The sequence below is a fragment of the Fusarium musae genome, chromosome 2 (genome assembly GCF_019915245.1).
Source record: "Fusarium musae strain F31 chromosome 2, whole genome shotgun sequence".
NCBI lineage: Eukaryota > Fungi > Ascomycota > Sordariomycetes > Hypocreales > Nectriaceae > Fusarium > Fusarium musae.
Window position 1 is genome coordinate 1,472,182 of NC_058388.1, and position 23,598 is coordinate 1,495,779.

General features: G+C 48.5%; 3 protein-coding genes across 3 annotated transcripts; 2 read left to right on the forward strand and 1 right to left on the reverse strand.

Moving 5' to 3' along the window:
* Window positions 1–6,690: 6,690 nt before the first annotated feature.
* On the reverse strand, window positions 6,691–7,860 carry J7337_002413 (uncharacterized protein; the record flags this gene model as incomplete). The annotated part of the gene is made up of 1 exon (XM_044820142.1): window positions 6,691–7,860. The coding sequence occupies one exon, from the start codon at window positions 7,858–7,860 to the stop codon at window positions 6,691–6,693; it is 1,170 nt and encodes a 389-aa protein (XP_044684442.1).
* Window positions 7,861–8,616: 756 nt separating this feature from the next.
* On the forward strand, window positions 8,617–9,510 carry J7337_002414 (uncharacterized protein; the record flags this gene model as incomplete). The annotated part of the gene is made up of 1 exon (XM_044820143.1): window positions 8,617–9,510. The coding sequence occupies one exon, from the start codon at window positions 8,617–8,619 to the stop codon at window positions 9,508–9,510; it is 894 nt and encodes a 297-aa protein (XP_044684443.1).
* An 8,848-nt stretch (window positions 9,511–18,358) lies between these two features.
* Window positions 18,359–20,961, forward strand: J7337_002415 (uncharacterized protein; the record flags this gene model as incomplete). The annotated part of the gene is made up of 2 exons (XM_044820144.1): window positions 18,359–18,391; window positions 18,451–20,961. The coding sequence occupies 2 exons, from the start codon at window positions 18,359–18,361 to the stop codon at window positions 20,959–20,961; spliced, it is 2,544 nt and encodes an 847-aa protein (XP_044684444.1).
* Window positions 20,962–23,598: the final 2,637 nt, after the last annotated feature.

Genomic DNA, 23,598 nt, shown 5'->3' on the forward strand with positions numbered 1-23,598 from the left:
AAGACTGTACTGCATTGCATTGCCTGCCGGGAAAAGGTGCCGCAGCCTCAGGGGGCAAGAAAACACCGAGCCTTGATATAAGGTATCAAAATAAACTTAGCAAAGAATGCCCTAAGCTTAGGCTAAGTTTACCTAATATTTTCATCGCTTATGGTCAAGGTCCCTGAGTTTTCTTTCCTCCCCAAGCGCAGTATTGTCATTTTGTGTGTACATGCGTTTGTTATGGCTTGAAGAAGGGATATATCCATGTACCGGGAACCGAAACTAATCCAAACATTGCCTCTTTTGTTGCATCGCATGATTCGTTGCGAATCCTGTAGTCTACATACTAACTTAGTACCTAGCGAGCAAACCTGCATGCAATACTGCGCAAGCATGTCACTTTAGCCTAGGGCGGGCATAACAAATTGCAGTCTAGAATCGTTGAAGGAATATGATGTATCAAGCAAACATTATGCAAAAATATGTATCCATGCGCCATGCAATGCAGAAGATCACTTAAGTTAGCTGAAACGAAATAGCGTCTTGGTACTGTATTAGCTGCATTGCATGCCCAAGGTACAGTACATTTAGAGCTGGACAGCGACCAGTCATTTTTTAACTCACCGGGTTTCACCTTTATGACCGGTATTGGTGAGCGGTTCTGAAGATCATATGTTCTTCTTGTTGTTGTCTCTTATCTCTTCTCAGGCATCTGTCTGATTTGCAGTTGATCACTACGTACCTTGTGCAGTGGACTGACTCCAACATAATCAAATACCTAGCACAAGGCAGTTGATGCTACTACAGTACGATAAAGAAGCAAAATGGTAGCTACAAAGACAAAAATCATAGTTGCAAAAGTCTCAAACTAGGGGCAGATCACTTCTAGCCCATATGTTGCCATTGTATGGGTCAAGAGCGGAGTTCAGTCAATGCTGGGCCAATGGTCACTGCTTAACTTGGAGTTTCTATGGTATTGAGTGACACATCAACTATCCAGACATGATTTCAATTGACACGTGTGGCATATGTTCCTGGATTGCGTCTCAAAACTCTCTTCTAGGACTAAATTGACATACCGTATTTGACATCTGTCTCTCAATCCAGCACACCAACTATCCTTCCTCCTACGCCAAGTGCTAGGCTCATCCGCTTCTACCGAGCTATTTTCATTTACCCGCCTGATCCCTCGTCCATCAAGTTCTCCTTTTCTCTCAGTTGCTTGGCTGCGTAGAACTATTGTGTATCCTGCAAATGGACTGTTTGGAATGACCCATTGTATGTCTGGGCTGCCAGGTCATCGAGGACGTCCCAATTTGAACCTTGAAGAAAACGTCATGGCAGACTAATCCATGTCGATGCTGTGGTCACTGAAATGTGAACTTTGTGAATACTCAGCAAAAGACAGAGATTGATCCATATTGCAGTCGGTAGGCGAGAATAGGGGCCTTGATGTCAAGGGGCCCGAGTGCCCACCAGCTTCTTGCTTGATCATGATGTGGTTTGCAGTCCCTGACACGCGACGGCTATCGCACGGGGATACCAAACTACCACGAGGCATTTGCTGGAATGGAGAGCGATACTGACTAGGCTCGTAAGTTGTCACCGGATCGCGTTCGACTTTGTGAGCCTGTCTCCTCGAAGCCTGTCTTATAGCTTTCACTTGTTCTTGGCGTTCGACCTCATGCCGAAACAAGTCCAACTTGGAAGCGAACTGCTCTGCGTAAGGGCTCGAGGCGTGCCATGTTTTCAAGATGAATATTGCGTCTTCAACCAACAACAAGTGTTCCTTTTGAGCGTAGATGTCTGCATAGGTACTGCTAAGCAAGACAAGTGCCGCTTCAAATAAAACATAGCTGTGCCTTTATGAGCGAATATTCAAGGTCGACAATATGCAGCAGACTTACAGAGCTAAGGGGTCAGAATGGCGCAAGAGGTTGGCATGAAAACCCCCTTTCACCATTTCAACCGCTTGAAGTGATTGAGATACGCATCTTTCAGACAGTCTATTGATCTGTGTCTGGATGCCATCTGAGGCGTTCGTCCCCATGAAAGATAAAAGGAAAAAGGGGCGACAAAGGAGGATGTTGGCGTAAAACCCAAGTAAATGCACATGAATTTGAGACACCGTGGGCATTAAGCTGCTTGTCGTAAAGAATTCATCTTCTTGGAAACTTGGGTGAGCTTCTAGATACCCCAGCATTTGATTCGGGATCTCGATCGCAACTTTGTCACATGAGTAAATGTTGTTCACGATATGACCAATCATTTTACATGCATCAATAGGGGGGTCGAGCATGTCCCTTTTCGGAACTTTGTTGGGACTGCTTGGTTGGTTGGGTGGCATAAGGGAGGATTCGGAGTATTCGTTGTCAGAGATGGCGAACGGTCTTCCTAACGTTGCAGCCAGGAATCTGTCTAGGACAAACAAACTTCTCCAAACGTTTCTTCGTAAAACTCTGAGTTCCTCGTTGGCGGGGAACTGGCTGATCTCAGACTCATGACCTCGATGAATCCCCAGGGCATACGCAACTCGAACAGCTCGCCCTGAACCATTGTTAGCTTCGATGGTTCGCACAAAAATACGGTGAGACTTGCCGCAGTATTCATAGGCAGTGTTCCTCATGGAAACAGACATCATAAAAAACGACATCAGAGCGAGAGCTTGGAGGGGCCAGAGGACGTCATCGTGGTACTGGGACTTTTCGAATGTACGGGTTGGGTGAGCCAGCCCCTCAGCTATATCAAATAGCTGGTGTTTAAGTTCCGGGCTCGGTGAGTGTGCTGAATCACCAAAATCCAAGGCGAGTGCAACTGCTAGAACCAAGTAGAAAATGCACCGATCGGGTCCCTGAACCTCATTCGGATTATTCTGGAATTGATACAAGGTTAAGCTCACAGCTTCTGGGTTGACAATATCGATGAAGCTCCGTACCTAATGAGTAATTAGTTCTGTTCTTCTCTCTCGAGTAGCCCAACGACTTACGTGGTTGAAATAGAATCCGATCAAACTCGCAGTTGCACTTGGAGAGGGAAACGGCTGCATCCTAGGGGCCACGGGGAGTCTTTCTGGTAGACCGCTCCAATTACTATCTGCCGTGAATTCCGAAGGGCCATCACGTTTCTCGATCGTGTTCCTGATATGGTGCATGAACGAGTGAGCAGTAGAACGCCCAACAAAGGCTAGGGTTATTAGTAGCAGCTCTAAGATCACTCCGGAATAGCGAGCGGGCTTACAGAGACGATTCTGGCAATCTAGTAGCATGCAAGTGTGCGCCGGTACCTGGATCTCTTCGGATCCAGGAACCCGAACAAGTCGAAACCTGAAATCAAATTCGGGAGTGGCTGATCTCGCGAGGTTCTGTTGGATAGATGCATCATGGACCATGTCCAACGTACCGGAAAGCTCAGGCGGGTTAGAGCGCTCTCTATAAAGGCTTTGCCTCGATGACGGACGAGGAGACTCGCTCGATGATACTGAGTCTGTACGACTCCTGTATTCACATTCCACTCTTCGTTTTCGACAATATGGACAAGGACGACGGCCATCACACTGTATGATAGAGTAGGTGTTAGTAAACGCATTTTTGTCCAGTTATTTGCGGACCAGGCCGCCGATCTAACAGACTAGATAGTTCGGGGTAAGATCATATAGGGAAACCCTCCCAGGAGTAGCTGCTCATTAGCAAGGCCACGCTTCCTGTGATTAGGATACAGGAGTCGCTTGTGGCTAGGAGTGAAGGATATCATGAGGTCCTCTGATAGAATGAAAAGAAAGGACATTGGTAAAGACAACTGTTTATGAATCAGTGGGGAATAGACTCCTGTCTTACACGTTGTTTACGCTGCCTGCATGCGTTACAGGCCTGCGCAACCCGTCTGCGCTTATCTGCTGGGACTCTCAGTCGCGTCATTCCAGATACAACTGTCAAGGTGTACGCTTCGAAGATAATCTTTGTGTCGTTTTATACAGAGGGGATTGTTTCCGCAAAACAGTCCCGTGGTGTTGATGTAAGCTCAAGCGTGTTGCAAAAGCGACTGGATAGCTGGTGACTTGACTGTTCAAGATACGAAACTGGAAGACATGGAGGGCTCCCACAACTGCAAATTCACTCCGGGGGGGGTCTTGCTCGGTTGGTGGTCGTCTTGGTCAATATTGGATCCGCAGATGCTGGAGGCCAGAGCTTCATATAAATAGGGCTCTACCTTGGCAGGAGGCTTCTAGAGAAACAGCCTTGGATTTTACAAATGGGATGCAACGACAATGCAGTAGAGCAATGACACTTAGCATCAACGGGACGGCACAGCGGGACGGCAGACACTTTCTACCCATCTTGCCAGCGATGGAGCCTCAAGTCATCCAACTAGAAGCCTTACCAACAGCTCGGAACCAGGCTGTATGATGTTATGTGACCAGATGAAAGCAGGGCCGCTGGTGGGAGAGGTATAGCAGACAATTGTGGCGTCCCATGGGCGTTCCATGGCGCATGGCCGCAGGAGCTGAGAGGGAGGAGGGGTCCTGAGACGTACACAGTAGACATGGAGCGATTGGAAGGTCCTCCTTGTCTTAGTGATCATCCTGGAACTTCTGGCTGCGAAGCCATATCATTGGCTTCAGGCTGGGGTCGCAAGGTCCTGTAGTAAAGGGGAGGGGCAGATCTGAGACCAGAAGAAGCAAGTATATGCTATTGGAAGGGCCTCCTGGAATGAGAAGAACCCTGTCTCTATAGTCCTAATGCGAAAGTCCAACATAATGGCTCCTCTAAGCTCGCGACGCGAGGTAGTTTGAAGCCCTGGGTGGGGGACATGTCGCTCTAGATGATGGATCGATCCTGGGGGTGTGAATTTCTCAATCGGAACTCAGAAAGTCTTGGTATTTCTGTTGGTTGGTTGTTTCTATCATACTATGTCGAGGACAAGACTAGCGGTCTTTTCTCTCCTCTCTGGCCAGGTTGTTCATCGTGAAGAAGTTCAACTTGCTGGTCCACTCAGAGGAAAGAGAGAAGTCTATTCACTTTGCTTCTTCCACGTGACGACCATTAGCTGCCGGTGAAGTCGCTTCGTGTAACCGGCCTTCCTTCACTTACATGCGGCCCGGGACGCCTTAGTCATCCATCAACTTGCTTACCCTGAAACTCAAGGCTCAACCTGGCAAGGATCTCAACATCATCTTCATCTACGAGCATTCCGATCCCGCCTTGTCCTTCTCTTGCCTTACCATGTCTTAGCTCAAGCGTATCAACAAACAGGGGTGATTCATCGCCACTAGCATCGGTCGAATGGGCAACTCCAGCCAGTATTAATACGCTCCTGCAGATAGCCGCTTGCTTGTTTTTTCCTCACCAATCGAGACCTTCACTGGTAACTTTTATCGTGATACGTCTCGAGGCTACGGCACTTTCCAGCTGTTTTCCATGTATCATGACCTTGTCCGCCGACCGGGTTCGCGGATTCTGTCTTATTTCCCGAGACACACCCACAGCCACTTCAGTCAACCAATTCATAGATTACAGTCCTAGTCTTGCCCACTTCCTTCAGTTGAGGCATCACTAATGCAAGTCGACAAAAAAGGTCAGCCTTCCCAGGGCGGCTTTCGACTGTTTCATCCTTCTGCATAAGTTTGCTGATCACGATTCCTCACGATCCTTCCATTAAAGACACTACTATGGGCCATGACACATTTGAAAACAACAATAGCTTAGCTGGCGTTGGTAAGTGACTGATACATCCAATACATGCAGGCATATGGAGATGCATTCACAATCTAGACAACCCAAGTTGGGCCTTGGCATCTCGGTATTTCCCGTTCAACTCCGCAATAAAGCTGGATTAATTTCATGGTCTCGCCTTCAGCCGAATGCCGATCAATTACTCAAGATTGGAGGATGTCTAGGGACTTATGTGGGTTTTCTTGACCTTGCAGACGGGAACTACTTCTCCGTTCGATCTAATGCTCCGATGGTGTGGACCAGATCGAAGGGATGGTTTTTGAATACGTTCACTACAAATGAGCTCAAGATGAATAGAGAGAGAGGAAATGATTGTATACAACACTACGCACTGATCTCGTATCTTGAAGCTACCTAGTTACTCCTTTGCTAAAAGACGATGATTTTCTTGGATACATAGTGAACAAGACAACCACATGGAAGCGATATGAAACAAGTTATATTAGACTATTGGAGTACCTAGTATAGTCAGATGGAATTGTATATAAGCATAATGATGAGAATAATGCCATGGACACATGATTGTCATGCTGTCATACTGGGATACACATCATCAAGGCGACAGACAGAAAGACTCGTTACCTTAGTAGATACGAGGGTTTCAGTTCAGGCAGGTGGTACTTCACAGTTTCGTTTTCAAAGCACTTCTTTATCTGTGGCACTGTTCATCTTGGGAAATCGACTTACCAAAGTATCAACCTAGGCAGAGGAGATGCAAAGACTGGTTATGTTCTAATTTTGAGGGCTTCTTCAACACAGCATGAACAACACGATACTCTAAACTTAAATGGCACAAAGAACTAGTTTATTAGAGATGTTCTGGCATCAAACATGTTTCATCATTGGATTGTAGTTCTGACTATCTGGCAAAACACCACTGAAAGGCGTAGACATAATACCAAGAGTGCGTTCCAAGCGCAATTACTAGCCATTGTCTATAACAAAAAATATCGATATATTACAGGGAATCTTTGTAAGCTCACAACACCAGTCGTCCTGGCTCCTCCTCCAGAATCACCTTGCAACGCTCAAGGAAGATTTGTGCTCTCTCCTCCTCTGCCTTGGGGACCACAAGAGTAAAAACATTGGTGCCGCTGGACAGACCAGGGACGGTCTGAATGGTAGTGGGCTTAGGAGCTGACTTCTTCGGCGCGGCGAGGATGTCAATGATGTCAGTCTGCTTTCGGGTGGGAGAGAAAGGAGTGAGTAGAGAGGTGGGAGGGACAGCAGAGATCTGGGGTAGGTAGACACCGCGAGAACCCTTAGCAGCCTTGATCTTATCGAGACCAAGAACCTGGTCAAAAAGCTCGTTGGCGTTAGGGGCACGCTTGGTAGGAGGGAGGTCGTCGTTGGCAACCTCAGCAGCGCGGCCGACAAAGGTCGAGATGGGCAGGAAGACACCGAGGGTCTCGTGAATCCGGTTCTGGACCTCAACGACCTTGGACAAAGTAATGGGGATGGAAACTTCGAGGTTTTCAACCGCAGGGGCCTTAGGGGCCTCAGCCTTAGCCTCCTCAACAGGCTTAGAAGGAGGGGCGGGCTTGGTAGCCACCTTGATGTTGCTCAGGTCGAGGTGGAACAGGTTGTTGAAGTTGACCTCGTTGGCAGCGGGAGTCTCGGGATTGATGCTTCCAAGGTAGGCAAGGATATCACCCTTGAGCAATCGGCCGTGAGGACCAGTGCCCTTGATCTTCTTGAGCTCGGCCTCACTGATGCCCTTCTCCTTGATCAGATGTCCAACTGAGGGCAGCAGAGGGTACTTGTGTTCGTAGGTATCGTTTCCAGTAGGCTTTGCGATCTTCTTCTCAACGGGGTTCGACTCGGAGGGGGCGGTGTTCTCCTTGGGGGCCTGGGCGCTGGACTGTTCCTTCGGTTGCTCCTTGGCCTGCTCATCGGCGGGGATTTCGAGGGAGTTGATATCATCACCGGCCTCAGCAATAACGCCAATGCGTGATCCAACCTGAACAGCCTTGCTTCCATCACCAGCCATGATCTTAACCATGATACCATCATCCTGGGCCTCAACATCCATGCTAGCCTTGTCGGTCTCGATCTCGAGCAGCACATCACCGGCACTGAAAGCCTCTCCTTCCTTGACCTTCCATGAAGCAATGTTACCCTCGGTCATAGTGGGCGAGAGGGCGGGCATGGTGAAGTTCTGAGCGGCGAGGCATCGCGTCGAGGTGGTGAAGCCTACAGCAGAGGATGATGTGTTAGTCGGTGCGCGACAAAAGGGTCCGAGGGGCTTTTCCAGCATCAGAAAATGGACAGAACGTACCACGAGCAATAGCGGACCGAGCAGTAACAGCTCGGGCAGATGCCCTACATGCTGCTGTAAGAGAGGCCATTGCACAGCTCAATTGAGGGTGAAGAAGTCGAGATGAGGCGGTTGAGGGAGATTTTCGGTGCACGTAAGAGCGACCTCGGGGTGTTGAGGGATTGAGCTGTTGAGATATCCTTATTAGTGGGTCCTCCAGTTTGGAAATTTTTGGCGCGACTTGTACATGAGAGCTTTAATGTTTATTCTTTACTACGATCGCAGGAGATGAATAAATACTAATAACAGTTGATCAAATTCAAGGAGCTCATCATTTACTTAGAGTAAATATTTCATTCGCATATGAGTTCGTCTCAAAGCTCATGCCATGATCAAAGACCATCTCAACCGTTGAATTTGGCTATCTCCTCGGTTTGCGGCGAAAAGTTGTCCGATCAGGAACTAACTATTGCCGGTTTATTGCCGATAAGAATTTCCAAATAGCTTCATTTTTGAAAGTTCAGCCCACTATCATTTAGCAATGTCAACTGGATGTCACCACCGAACAACCCGAAACATTCCTACCATCCGTGAAACTTCTAGGTGTCTCTTCTCTTAAGGTCACGTTCGAGGAGCTCAATTCCCGCAATGGCTGGCCTCGCAAGAGGCTTCTGCCTCCCTGGCCTCCGGCCCCTCCTTGCACCTCGTGCCGAGTCCGTCCTCCTCCGATCCCGTTTCTTCAGCACCTCCGTTCTCCGGTTCGCTGGACCTGCTATGAAAACAGCTCGAACTCCTACGGCCTCGAGGGCTGCTGCCGCTGCCTCCGCCGCCCAAATGGCACCCAGTAAATACGCCTTCATCAAGAGTCTCGCTTCAAAACCAACCCCAACTGTCCTCTACGAAGGTCCCTCGCATTTTTGGTTCTACTTTGGCTGCTGGTCGAGTGGGCTATTCTTACTTGCTTGGACTGGATCTACTACGCATCTGGTAGTAAAGCAGCCTGAAGGTGTACCACAATGGATCGGCATTGTGTTTGGAACAGCATATCTCCTACTCGCTTCCATGGGAACATTCATGATCGCAAAGACTCCAAACATTGTTGGACAGATCCGCGTTCTTCCTTACCAGGCATCCAAGATCGCTCCCACCACACCGTTGCAGTTAGAAATCACTGTTAAGAGAATGGTGCCATTTCTCAAACCCAAGGTCATTGTCGCTCCGGTCAGCAATATTGCTCTCAAGACGCGCTTCTCGCTGCCAGAGGAGTATGTGCCTCAACTGAGGCGCATAACGTTGGAAGCGAAGGCGAAGGAGCAGCAAAAGGCCCTACATGAGTTCGACATGCAGCACATCTTCACAATGCCTTTCCGAAGAATGGGTCGAACCCTGGCAGCCATGTTTAACGGTGTCAAATCTGCGTGGACTGATATGGGCTTTGGGTTCATCATAGTTGACGGCAAGAACTACAAGGTGGACGTGACCAAGGGCTTTGCTCATGACGGCTTCAGGACGCTAGAGAAGCTTGTGGATATCAAGTCATGATGCGTCTACCCTAGAGGATCATGGTGAAGACCTCAACCAAAATCCACCCACTCTTCTCCGGGGGTTGGGGGTGTCTCATTAGCCTGTACTTTTATTGTATACAACATTTATGAAGAACATATGATTTATGGGCTGAGAATATCATAGTACTGTATGACAGTTCAGCATCTCAACTTGAGATATCATTGGATCACGATGGAAACAAGTAAGTTTGGACAACTAGAGTACTGGTGAAAGGGAAATATTCACACCTCGTGATAAAATCGACCGATCTGTCAGGCACACAAGCCTCAAGCTGCTCAACCAAGCGGGACTGTTGCAAGAAAGCAACGTTCCTAGTCACTACAAGGTGTTGCCATATACGAATCGCTCAAGTTGACACCACTGCACCGGCTGAGACCGAGGCGGACGAGAACACAACACGTACATTCGAGGCTGATTGCATTATCACATATCCACTGTTCCAGGTGCGGGTACATACTGCTTTCGAAATCAAGTAGATAATACAAGACACTGTCCTGTAGGCCTACGTGCAGAACATGAGATCTGAAGATATCCACATGCCGTTTTGAAGATCCATGGAACACTCCTTGCAAGCGAGTGACATTCTAAAATCTGTCTTCCCTCGTGATATCTGAGACTTGTAAATCGACTTGCAATAAATATCGATGAGACACCATCAGAAGGAGTATGTTAGTTGAAGTCGATATACAAATGTTTATAAATACAAGGAACTTGACAGCACCAGAGAGCACCTGACGTCTGCCTGTCAAATCCCCCCACAAGAAGATAGTTAGCACATAACCCATGGACCATTCACGACTTTTGGAGTGAATTTCTAGATGGAATTACCATCAAGTCGGACATTGCACGTAAGCTAGGCGCGTATGCACAGCTAGACAAGCGACTTGGAAGAGGGACTCTGGGTCTGAGCGGATCGAACACAACCCAGTTTCGAGAATATCGTGGAGTTGGAACATTCCCCATGGATCTCTAGAAACCTGGAAAAAGACGAGAAACTTACCCCTCCAAATCAATGTCGTCCAATCTCGTTGTAAGCGGTCAGCCAGCCTCAGCTTTGATAGAAACGAGGCTATCCTTGACAAAGCCACAAGCGCCAGATGCACCATATCCATACATCTTCGAGATCCACTGACGTGCGCAGGCGGGGGGAACCTGGCGGGGTCGTTCTTTTACACAAAGTATTTGCTTTGTCTAGAGTGTTTTTCAAAGTTCAACAGGCGATGAATATCACTCGATTTTGACCGTAGATCATGCCATACCAATTCCCGTCGCGCATCTTGTCTTTGGATAAGACGATGTTTCATGATACTGCTAGACCGTAAGATCAGCAACCGATCCCCTGTATATCAGAGCCCGATCTATCAGGGAGTGCGAGTTAGAGTTCGAGTTGCACTGGCGCTCTTAATCCTCGCTCTGGACCCTGAAGGATACAGCCGACGTCTAACTGCCGATGCATCAGCCCAATATCAGCATCCATCCATGCTTGTCAACAGCATCTGTTTGACGTCATAAAGCCAAGGGCTCGCTGGTTGGCTCAGCTTGGATGTGGGTTATGGTGAAGTTGAAGCGTCCCACCGCTGGCATCAGATGCAGAACGAGACGGAGGGGACCCTTGTTCTTCATTAGCGCGTTAAATGATGCGGGCGATAATCTTGGAAACTTTTTTTTACTGTCGAGATGAAGATCAACCCCAAATCTGGACTCCAACTTGGAGGCTTTGTCCTCTTCATGAAGGGTCCATTGGTGCCCGCCACTAAACGTCTGACAGTTTTGACTAAAATATGAGATTCCGTGAACTAAAGGAGCCACAGAAGGGCCGTGCCATCCATCTTCTCGAGTCAATAAGCTTGGTGTAAGCGGTATGGTATATAGGGATGTACACTAAACATCTCGATGCCGCAACTCCATATCCGATACTTGCTCGGTTTTGTAACTCGGGATAAATCGCGGACACCCGACTTGGATTAACTAACCTCGATAAATGTTGATGGTTACCTCTCGTTGCACAAACTATGTATGCATACGCACGCCTTGGTTCGATACCAGAAGGCCATCGTACCGTACGTAGTCTTCGACGACAGTGACCCGCACTAAATGTAACATGTCGCCGCCCATCTTCTTTGTCTTTCAGTTACGGGTCGCTATACTATCCATTTAGATGTTTGTCCCAGGCGCTGGTGAAACATGGTCACACGCAATCATCCCCCCTACTGAGCCTCTGACGGGACCGAAAAAAGATGATGTGTGTTGTACAGGCTACCACGCCAGCGGGGCGGCTCAGAGCAAAAGATAAGTAGTCTAAGTACTAGATAGAACTTGGAGTAATTGTATGTATGTATCATCACCAACTTACACACTACTTGCTTTTGTAGATGCCAGATCTCCAACAAAAAATGGTCTATCATTTGGTGGACCGTGGGCCTTTCGTCATTGAAGCCGGGGCTCGTCCATTGAGATGCAAAGGTGGCATGTCGTCAAAGGAGATTGGACAATTCCCCACCAGATCGAGGGGTATTGTGCAGACGCTCTTACATACATACATACAGAGGAATCTCGGTGTGTGGCTGGGTGTGATGACATGTGCCGGAGGCTTCATCCATTCGAGCGATGTCCGATGTCACTGGAATTGCAGCCCCAAATGCATTTCAAAGGGTATAAAGGAACATATATAGAAGATGCTTCTCATCTTTGTCGCCAAACTAATGTGAGGCCTCTGCAAAACACACTCAGTGAACCAGTGATAATTTAAATGTCGTTCTTCTGGCGTCATGTATGTCATCTTGAACTCTGGGGGGATGAGCATTTGACCCTAGAAGTCGTGGGGGTAGAGCAGCGGTGAGAGAATATGATGGGCGAAGGAAGGAATATCGATCGTTTTAGCACGGTCATCGACCGAGCTGCCACTCTGCCACCCCAAATCAAGAGTGAGGAATGCGAGATTGTTGTGCATCATGTGCTCTTTGTTTCAATCTGGGCATGGCGGTCTCTTTTCCACCATTGGTTGGCTGCCATCCCTTGATTTCTAGAATATCCGCCGGTAGCGCAAAGAGTCAGACGAGATGAGGGTGCAAAGTCGCCGATTCAATTACATGGCAAAGAGCACCATGTAATTGAGGCACACTGGAGGGACAGAAACTTCTGTTATTTTCCAGAAGAGTGATGTAAGTATCTCTAACACACTCTCTGAGTTAGATCCTCTGTCCGCTAGCATCTGAGTAGATCGTCTCCAGTCTCCGTAGTGGCGTGTGTTCAACATAAACAAGTTCGAGACGGGCGATACTATAATGGAGCGATTGTTTCGCTTGTTGATCCATAAGGGTATGGGCGAGTCGCGGCAGAACACACCATATGAAACCAATGTAAACTGCTGCTGGGTTCTAGGAATGAGTGAGACAATTCAAAGCCATGCATTCATTGCAAGTTTGAGAATGGCTTCTTTTTGTCTGCTTCCAAGGACACTAGCTTCACTAGGCCGCGTCCAAGAGCCTTAAATATGGAACGTGGCATGAGATGCGATATGAGGAATTTATAGCTGACTCACAGTTTAAACTGTTTCCCCAGACTGAGGCTGTATGGAACACGGTTCCTCAAGAATGTCTATCATCGGAAAAAGCAATTTTGAGACAACATGACTCGGACCAACAGTGTATGTATGTATACTCCGTCCAGATGGCTACACCAAGATCATGGTCAGTGCACGATAAGCATATCCTGGCTCTTAGACGCTGAACCCTTGTTTGTGTTGCTGGATCTTCCTACCAGAAGGAGAGCGACATTTCCGAAAAGCGTTGAGATCTCGGCATGTAGAGTTTAGGGCACAGATTTGTACGAATACATGCCTCACGATTTTTTCTCGAAATTATGACCAAGCATGGCCATCTCAGATAGCTGCATTTGACGGCTGCATACTGCTCAAACGCCGTCTGTGACCATGACTGCAGAAGGATATTCTCCTGCAGCAACGGCTTATATGTCAAACGTATTATGCCCACCCAAGACATATTGCCGAATTGGGCAGGAAGACTGATGTTGACTTGGGTTTTAATGGTCTAGACCTTTTCTCTGGCCGCAGACTCATCAGACCTATGTTCAGGATATCTGAGCCTCGAGATGGGCATAACTGTTCCGTGGTATTATTGGAGTCCCTTTCGACTTTGCCTGTTTTAATATTCAATATCCAACCAGCCCCTAATGTAACGGACCGTGTTACGACTCTTGTAAGCGGCACAGGATTTACTGGCGTCTGACGGAGTAGCAAACACAGCCATGCCGCCCAAGTTCCACAGAGACTTGGCTTGCGTTTATTGCGTAACGACACCATATTTGTTCCAGCCCCTGACATCGTAGGGTACCTACCACTGTAATGTGTATGCCGAACAATGCAATACATACAGCGAAGATTTTGAAAGAGATCGGCCTGTGTAGTTGTGGGTATTATAAGGGTTTTTTTTTTTTTTTTTTTTTTTTTTTTTTTTTTTTTTTTTTTTTTTTTTTTTTTTTTTTTTTTTTTTTTTTTTTAGCAAGCTGATACGACAAGAATAAAGCCGCAGTAGTGATGATATAACACTGACCAACTCTTTTATTGTAGTTACGGTGATGCTCGCTGGCTTTGACTTTGTCTTGGCAAGTGTTGAGATTGTTCAAAGACCATCGTGAGTTTGAGCATTTTGAAACGGTTCAGCGGAGCGGGATGAGCATCCACTAATGGGCAGGGATAAAGAGAGCTAGCTCAACAGCCTGCAGGCCAAAAGTATCCGCTACTTAACATCGGGAGTGGAACTTCAACAAGGTATCCGTACTCTCGAGGCCCTTCAAGCAAGATGACATTCGACTCCCAATCAGAGAATGATGTTAATGGGTTTTAGTGGAGGTATGACATAACCGCAGCGAAAACGCCAAGAGAAAAGGAAATAGCCAGAGGCTCCGCAAGCTTCAAAGGCGCAGCAGAGATGTAGAGGCGAGGATACATAGTCGTGATGGACCATAACCTCGACAGATGAACCGCAAATCTTCGGAGAAACAAGGGGTGATTTGGTGGCAGAGGAACCGTTTTGACAGAGAGAAAGCGTCCGTTCCCGCATGCTTAAACCTCATGACGGAGATGCGCGTGTTAGAAGCATAAGATATTGAGGGAACTGTCCAGAATGTAGTCCGAGGTCTCGTGGCAGCGCATAGCTGTGCTGCGTGACGGCCGTGTCTCAGATGTGCCATCGATAGTCGTGACAGCCATCTGACCGTGACGCGTAGGGTTGCAGGTGGGTTCGGTGTTGATCTTGCGTGTGATAGTACTGCTGATAGCTACTGAATCAAGAAATGATGAAGCCGTGGAATGGTCGAGTCGCTCGGTGGTGTGGGTGGTTGATCATCATGGTATTCCGGTGTTTGAAGTTGACAGCATTCTGAACGAGTGGCTAGTCATTGCGAGATCCATTCAATGTTATTATGTATGGACAGTATGTTGCTCCTTGTACAATGTAAAAGTCACATTCGCCAGCAATATTGCTTGCTTGCTGTAACAGTGGCCCAGTACTCCGTATATATATCGATATCGGGACTCTTGCTTATTAAGGAGCCGGTAGACATGGCGGTAATTCAACGTGATGTGCGACGTCTTGTATCGACCAGACAAGAGAGAAACACGCGAATCACTGTAATCAAGCGCTGCATGTCATTCTTCTCCAGATGCTCGATGCATCGTCTCTATCAAATGCCGGTGCTCCACTGGCAGGGAACCCCAAAATTTCGGTTGTCAAGGAACCATGATGCCATGCTGCAAAGAGAAAACGAAAAGTGCAGTACTTCGTAGTGTATCATGAAGTTTCTGTTTATCTTGCGGCTTTCTCATCTCTCTCTCGGGTAATACTTTGCAAGTTAAATTTGAGGGCACCGCCGATATGAACACAAGCTGTGCTGGAGGACGGCGTGCCTGTCGCTAAGTAAACAAACAACGAAAACAACACAAAATCATGGTGTTGCTGAGCCTCGTGGTCAATGCCCATGGCCATGGTCCGTGAGACATTGGTCTTTGGTATGGAACCCTGGGCACAAGCAGTGGCTGATGCTCGTGCACGTCCTCGATCTTTATCCTGAGCGGACTGGCCAGTGTCCCTCTTATATCGTCATAATATTATTATCATGGTGGTTTGTTTACTACTGAAGGGATTCAAGCCTGGACTGGTCCGGGCGGGCTGCTGGAAATGAAGGTCCAGCACTAAGAGCCCATCAGGGACTGGAGTCCCGATGCTGCAACGTCCCTAGCCTCTCCTAGGGGAAATAAGCGGCTTGCGACTATCGCTGAAGTGGTTATTTCAGCGGAACGGTTATCACCAATCTCAAGCGCAGCACTCGGATTCTCGCTTGTGACTCGTCCAAGTCCCTGTGCCTCTAGCCATGTCCTCCCTTATCCTGGTCAAACGCCAAGCACCCCCACCAATGATAACCCCACTAAGACCTCCGAAGACTTGGCGGCGCGACTCGGTGATGCGTGCTGTCTTCTGTCATTCACCACAAGATATCATGAGCTCGCGGCGTGCCCGGTACATCAACCTGACAGTCCTTATCCAGCCAGGTTCTTCAGCCACTCCTGAACCTCAGCTAGAGAAGGTATCAGATGAGGGGAGGTTTCAATGATGTCTTGCTCAGCTCTTATGACGAACCTCCAATACGAAGGTGGCGGGGTTGAGTCGAACCTGAGGCCAGTCTAGCATTGTTGAAAATCGGACATGCTGTCATTCGATGCCCGTGAAGTCGGACATGGTATAACTACGAGTCTTTCAGCTTGACCGACTTTGGCGACGAAGCTTGTCAAGTATGAATGAGGTATGCGTAGTTGAGGTCAGTGAGCGCAAAATTCCCGAGGAGAAAAGAGATGAAGTTGATATGTGGTGGCACAGGGAATGGATTGGCTGAAAACACCATTATAGACAGGCGAAAGGCCCTAAAGGCACGGACGGTGAGTGAAGATTGATGCGAGGGAAGCTAAACAGGGTGTTGCAGAGGAAAGCCACGGCCGTTTTTTAGTCGATGTCGTTATCGTCGTTCGCGTTGTAACCGGTATTATTTTCTCCATTTCAACCACTGCCGTATCCGTAGACTTCAATGCACAAGATCGATCGCTGATGACCTCACCTGCCACCGCGTGCTGCGACTATACCTGTGAATAATGCATTCCCTCTATAAATCTGCACGAGATAAGGTGCCAGAGCGCTGCATGCTGGAAACCTTTCAGGAACTGCTACTGGGCGATTCTTTGCTGAATGTGAATCCGTCGTCGCCGGCCTGGACCCTCGCTGGGATAAGTTGCAGAAGATCCATTCAAGGGTCCACCTCAATGGTCCACATCAACCAGAGAGGTCGCGATGTATAGGATACTTGCGCCCTTGAACCAGTCAGCCGCTGTACGAGCCAGCCAGGGTACCGACCAGGGTGGTTAGAGGACAAACCCATCCTACGAGAGGGTGTCCTGACTCCTGGGGTGGTGGACGAAGGGTGTGCTGTGCTGCCCGCTGTACGTAGCATAGTATGTCCATCCGCTCCGCTATTAACGCTACCGAGAGTGAACCTGTGAGGTGAGGTGAGCGTGAGCCTCCCGTCGTGATGGAAATTGAAAACCCGGCCCCGTTCAATTGGCAACGAAAATCAGTGGGCGGGCGAGGTCGTGAGGACGAGATTCCCATCTGATACCCCCCTGTTTTTAGTTTCTATGGGTCTCTTCGCAGCACCCACACTTCACACTTACAAGGTACTTAGTTCTTAGACTCCCCTTCGTCTGCTTCTCCTCTTACTTTCTTGGGTTCACGTCGACTTCCTTCCTCTACAACCTCGACCATTTCGTCGGTCCTTCGAATCCTCGAAGGTTATCGGACTCGCACTCGGATATCTCGAGTCGTAATAATCACCCCGTGTCTTTGGTTCGCCGGATTCCATTTCAACTGCTGCTGCTGTGCTTGCGGCCGGTTCTCCTACATCAAACGAGGTGAGTATTGATGCTCCTGTGCCGGCTTTTTATTTTTGATCGCATTCCCATTGTGCCGATATTTGCATCTTGATTTCGCTCGGCGGTCTTTTGCGTTTGAATTCTCCTGCTGTTCTGCGACAGTGATGGAGAGGAAAACGTGACGGTGATGAAAATGCGTCGCGGTTGCCTATCTTCCTCTGCATCATCCCAACCGCAACTACCAACCTACCTACCTGAGACAACCATCACTCCATCCATGGATATTTGCATGGAACCTCCCGCCCGCCTGGCCCCTTCTGCACGCTTGCATCCACATCAATCCGCGCGTTCTAGTGCCTTGCTACAATTTACGACAAAACTCTGTGTCTTCATCCAAATCGATTCCATAATCGCTCCTTTGGCCGTCACCTCCCGCCTCATTGCGTGATTACTGCCACTAGCGATTTCTCAAATGCGTGTGACCATTCAGGCTGCGACAGTGATCACGCTTAGCATTGCTACTACGACGAGTGAAGAACGCGGCTGTGCTCAATCATCATCTGGCCTTCATGCTAAACACAAACCTCATTTCTCCTTTACGCCACTGACTGTTGTCTTCCTGCTCGCTTGCATTTCACATCGAGTGATCGAGGAAGACCGGCATTGTGTTCCGTTGCCTCACATCTGCTTTGCATTTTGTACTTGGCCAACTTTTCAAGCTTGACAAGCCACTAACTCGTTTATGAAATAGGTCGACATCACAGTCCCTCGATATAATAGAAGTCGTGCCTTTCCCGTTTGGCATTGCTGATTCCACTTCTTCGTCCTCCAAACATATACTTATCTTTCTCGGGTCGAATTCCCTTTCATGTGTCGTGGGCAATAATCATGGATTCAGAAGACGGAGAACTGTTCATAAAGGTGGGCATTTAGCATGTTTTGTATTCTTGTTGATCACGTTAACTGATAGGCAATGATAGCAACTTGCCGGCTATGTTCGGACGCACGAGAAGGCTTTGGCCAACGCTCTTCAACTGCGCCGCCAAGTCCGCCATAAGCCATCTCAGAGTACAGGCTCAGCGGCCCTCCTCTCCCAAACTTCCACTTCGCTTCCCGAACGACCATCTACCTCCGCTTCCACATCGAGTTCGCTCGCAGCTGCATTGTCGCTTGGAACCTTAAACTTCACATCACATAATGCCAAATCCGTAAAATTGGCTCTCACGCCTCATCACCTATTCTACCTACTCTCCCGCTTCGAAGAACTCAGCATCAACGTCGGTCCTATGAAAGTCCGGCTTGAAAACCTCCACGACAGTTCATCCTCCGCCAACTATGTTTCTTTCCTCAGTAATACCCAGCGATCGAGAAGCAAAGGCTCGGATATTGATTCAATACACTCTGTCTCGAGTATACGAAGTGTCATGTCGGGCATGTCTGCATTATGGTCGAGTTTCGGCATTGGAGCCAGCATATCCGCTGCTCGAACCGAACGCCAAAAAGCCGCTCTGGAAGCTGACATGAAATACCTCTATTCTGCTTTTACCAAGGTTCCTTGCTTGAGGTTGGCTCCAGATTGGCGTGCCCGCCTGATTCGTGGTTATGAAGAGTTTCCATTTGATTCAGCTGTACCCCTATACGTTTTCAAGAACCTGCAGGCTCTCGAAGTTAGCAGCATCGACTTCCGACAATTCTTTGGCTGGGATCGTTTAGCTGATCAGCTGCGTTCTCTTACCCTGAAACGTGCCGGTATTGAGGACCCCGCGGACATATTGATTGACATCGTCTTGGATGATATGGACAAACGCCGTCGACGAGTCTCCAAATCCCAGTCCTCGCCCACTTCAGTTTGGACGGGTAGCGGCAGTCCTCGTCGTAATATTGCTCACCCCGAACTTCACCGAGCCGTGTCTGCTCCAAGCTCTCCTGGTGCACACGTCGACATGCGGGTCGGTTCGTTGACCCCAAGTGAACATGCTATCGAAGAGAGCAGCCGTAGGCAGTCTTTGAGCAAGGATGACGAGCAAGATGACACCCCACAAACTGTGCACAAGTCTTCTCGTCCCAGGAGCAACTCACCTCCGCGCCCTACCAGCTCTCGAACGCAATCACATCCTGTTCGAGGTAACCATCATCGCATGAGGCGATCGGGATCTGGCAGTTCTCATTCCAGCCTTTCTGATTCTTGGACTGGTCATCACCATTCTCGAGGCAGCTCTGGTAACTTACTTGCTATGGGCGTCCTCCCCACTTCAAAGTGGCGCTTTTTGCGACATCTGAGTCTGGCTGACAATTCCATGACTTCCATTCCGCAAAATAGTCTGGCACCCCTATCCAACACACTTTACTCTCTGGATATTTCCTCCAACCTCTTCAGCCAGGTCCCAGACAGTCTGGCTACTCTGACCGCCCTTAGAGCTCTGAACTTGTCTCACTGCATGATCGACTCTCTCCAGTCCTTGACCCGCAACCCTCTTCCTGCCATCACAGCTCTCAACCTTCGAGCAAACAGGCTCCAGAGCCTTGCTGGCGTTGAGAAGCTGGTTCCTCTTGAGAGACTCGACTTGAGAGATAACCGTCTAGTCGACCCAATGGAATTGGCGAGATTGACAGGTATCCCCGACATCCACGAGATTTGGGTTGAGGGCAATCCCTTCACTCGTACCCACAAGGATTATCGCATCACCATCTTCAATCTCTTCCGCAAAGCTCCAGGCTATACTGATGACGTGATTATTGATGGCAGTGGTCCAAGTTACGTTGAAAGACGATCACTGGTTGACCGCCCCCCTATCCCGGACTCAATCCCTGTCGTCAAGCCACAGGCTCCTGAGGTGCCTACTGTTGATGTCAGCAAGCCTGCCATTATTTTCAACCCTCCCAAAGAGCCAGCTGTCCTCCGAAAGGAACGGCCTACGCCTAAGGCTGTCATGAGTGAAATTAACACCAGCTCGACACGTCGGCGAAAAACTCCAAAGAGGCGAATCGTGGATTTGGCCACTTCTGATACCCCATCCTTCCCATCCCCAGTCGAGGTTCAAGTGGCGAAGCCGGCTGGCAAGCAGCCCAAGTCTCCGCTCACTAACGACGGAAACTACCGGATATCCCAGCAACCTGAAGGCCAGGTTTTGCCGCCGTCCACATTATCGTCCGAGTCGCAAGTTGTCAGCTCACCTGAAGTACCACGAGTTGACACCAACATCTTCACCGACATCCCAGCTGCTTACTCATCTAACGATGATGCTTCCACTTGGAAGGAATCCCAGGACTGGGATGCCGGTGGTGAAATATACCGTCAGAAGATTGAAGCCTTGCGGAATACTGTTGGCAATAGCTACCTTTCTGTCTTGAGCGAAGAGACTTGGGCTCCCAGCCGCCCGGCAGACTTTTCCACGCCTAATGTCCCATCCGGTACAGCCATGCGCACAGCACACACTCCTATCCACGCCCCTCAGGCTCAAGCCATACATAGTGGTCGGACCTTGGGCTGAAATCGAAGATGCGATACCAGCAGAGTTAGACTTGGAAAACGACATCCATATGATACCCATATACCCTCTCTACTGTGGGAGCATGCTGGACTCCTCGGTATGATTCAATTCTTCTGTTGAGCTGAGTCTGAAGATTCAAGCTCGAACACTTCGTATTTTATTTTTTATTGGCATTTGCAACGATATCATGGAGCATAGCGAGGCGGCGTTTTGGGCAGATGACACATCTACATTTGTGTGAGTATAGGAACTCATCTTTACTTTTCATGGCTGCTTCTCCTTTCTGGAACCTGCATGTTTCTCTCGCCCTTGTTCTAGAGATATCACATCTTTCAGCGGTTTCTGATAGAGAGAGGGTTTCATCTAAAGGATGCCTGTTATTCACATTCGAAATGAGATTGAACATGTACTGTTTTTTGCTTTCACGTAGGAGTCTGGACATGGCGTTGGAAGGTCAAGGGCGTTTACCCATATGCATTTTGATTTTACGGTACGGTTGGAAGAAAAAAAAATACTTCATTTGGCTTGAAGGTTATGTGGTCTGAGGCAGCTATGCTGAAGAATTGGAGATTGTTGTAATACATGATATGCCTTATCTGTTCAAACCCTTGGTGGTTCTAGTTGCCCTCTTGTAATACTGTCGTGACATCCTAATAATCATGGATTGCCACCGTCCCAGAATATCCTCATTGTGAGCGTGCACAGATCGCACCGCCAACAAGAATCGTTTCAGAGGTCACTCGTCGTGGCTTATGAACCCCAGGAGGGAAATGATCCTGTTGCGTTCCGATGATGCTGTCATGGAAGAAGCCAAGAGACGAACCAGACTATTGGTTGACGTGACCAGGTCAGCCGGCTTTAGCCTGATGCTTTAAGTCGCAGAAGGACCAAAGAGGCTTGGGGTTAGGAGTATTGAAAGAGACATGACCAGATGGTTATGGACGCTTTGTTCCTGACACAGCTAGAACATTGAGATGGTGGGCTGGCTAAGCCGCTGGTATAAGGTACATGGGGGCCTCTGTTGGTGATGATTGATGGAGGGGCGGGCTGAGTGACAGATTGAAGGGTTGGGAGGGTAAGTTTAAGGCTTGGCCAATATCTGAGCCATGAGGGGGCGTCATCATTCCTGGGCGAGGTGAAACATCGAACTTCTGGTGAAGATGGCACCATTGGTGAAGCTAGTGTTGGATGGCTGAGTCAATACCCCAGATTCGAGGTCATTCGCATTTGCAGTTGCCATGGCAGTATCACGGTGGCGACGAAGGTAGTGCCAGCCTTCGAATTGGAGATTTTCAGACTGTGGCTAATGGATTAGTTAGTAGTAAAGTCCCGGCTATCTATTTATGGTATTTCTCTCAGACCTTTGGTATTGGTAGCGCATGTGATTATGCTTTCAGTTTAACGCTTCATGCTTCCCGCAACCCATGAGAAACGAAGGCATATGCTGAAATGGCACGTAAGATGATGTACATGACATTGTTCCGGTGCGGTCAGAGGCTTTGATTTGATATGGACTATCTATTAAGTTAGGTACTTATATATGCATCCACAGCCACTTGAATTACCTGACATGGAAATGCCGTACTTTTTTGATGACATTTTGCAATGCTGCCACTGTTACATGGTTGGAAGCTATTGAGCTCAGAGCCACCGAGAGCCATATAACGACACCACGACTGACGATACATCGTTAGTCATTGACCGCTCAGAAGAATCGCCAGCACCTGGATCCGCCCGGAAGTCGTGCCCGTTCTGGGGCCGCCGAGGCAACGGAGTGGATCGAAGCGGATGGCCCCGCGGCCAGGGACAGGTACTAGGGTCATTAGATCTGAGGCCATCGTGCATATGGATAAGCTCTCATGCACCTCAAGCGTCGGAGTAGTTCTGTGGGTGCTCAAATCTAGCTTCTGTATTGCTATCGGCGATGTTGATATGGTGATATGGATGTCGCCAGGTGATGGATATTGTTTTTCAACAATTAGACATCTCGCAATTCTTTGACAACCGATCGTGAATGATAGATACTGTCATTGCATTGCATGTGCAGGAAAAGGCGGTAATGAGCTGTTGCACTGTCGACCCAGTTCGCTTACACAGGTGTCAAAGTGTCAACAAGAGTGGGCATGAGGGGAGGATATGATAGGATCACAAATTAACCCCTGGGCAGATCTCTAGATCTTGCTTCGGCATCTCTTCCACGATTTGCGGAGCCAAGGAGTCATATGCAAACAATCGTTAAATACGATTGGAATCAAATAACAAGTCGTCCCTGGTCGGGTGGGCGTAAGAGAGAGACAACGCATTACCAACTGATGACTGATCCCCTTGAAAGTCCTCAACCAAACAGTTGCAGGTGCAGACAAGCGTAGGGCCTGATAATATACATATGCTTATCACAAGGTCAGGAGATTTCGAATGGCATGGCTAAGTAGGTAGGTAGGCAGAAAGCGCCAGCAACCTGAAGCAACTGTGATCTGCGAATTGGGGAAACAAATCTTGGCAGTACTTGTAGTCAAAAACAAGGGCCTTTTCCTTGGGGAGATCCTACGTCACTGGAGGGCAGCAATGCCAGGCACAATAAGTCGTGTCAGATCTGATCAAGCAATTCTATCAAAATACTAGATCTGCTTCCCCACG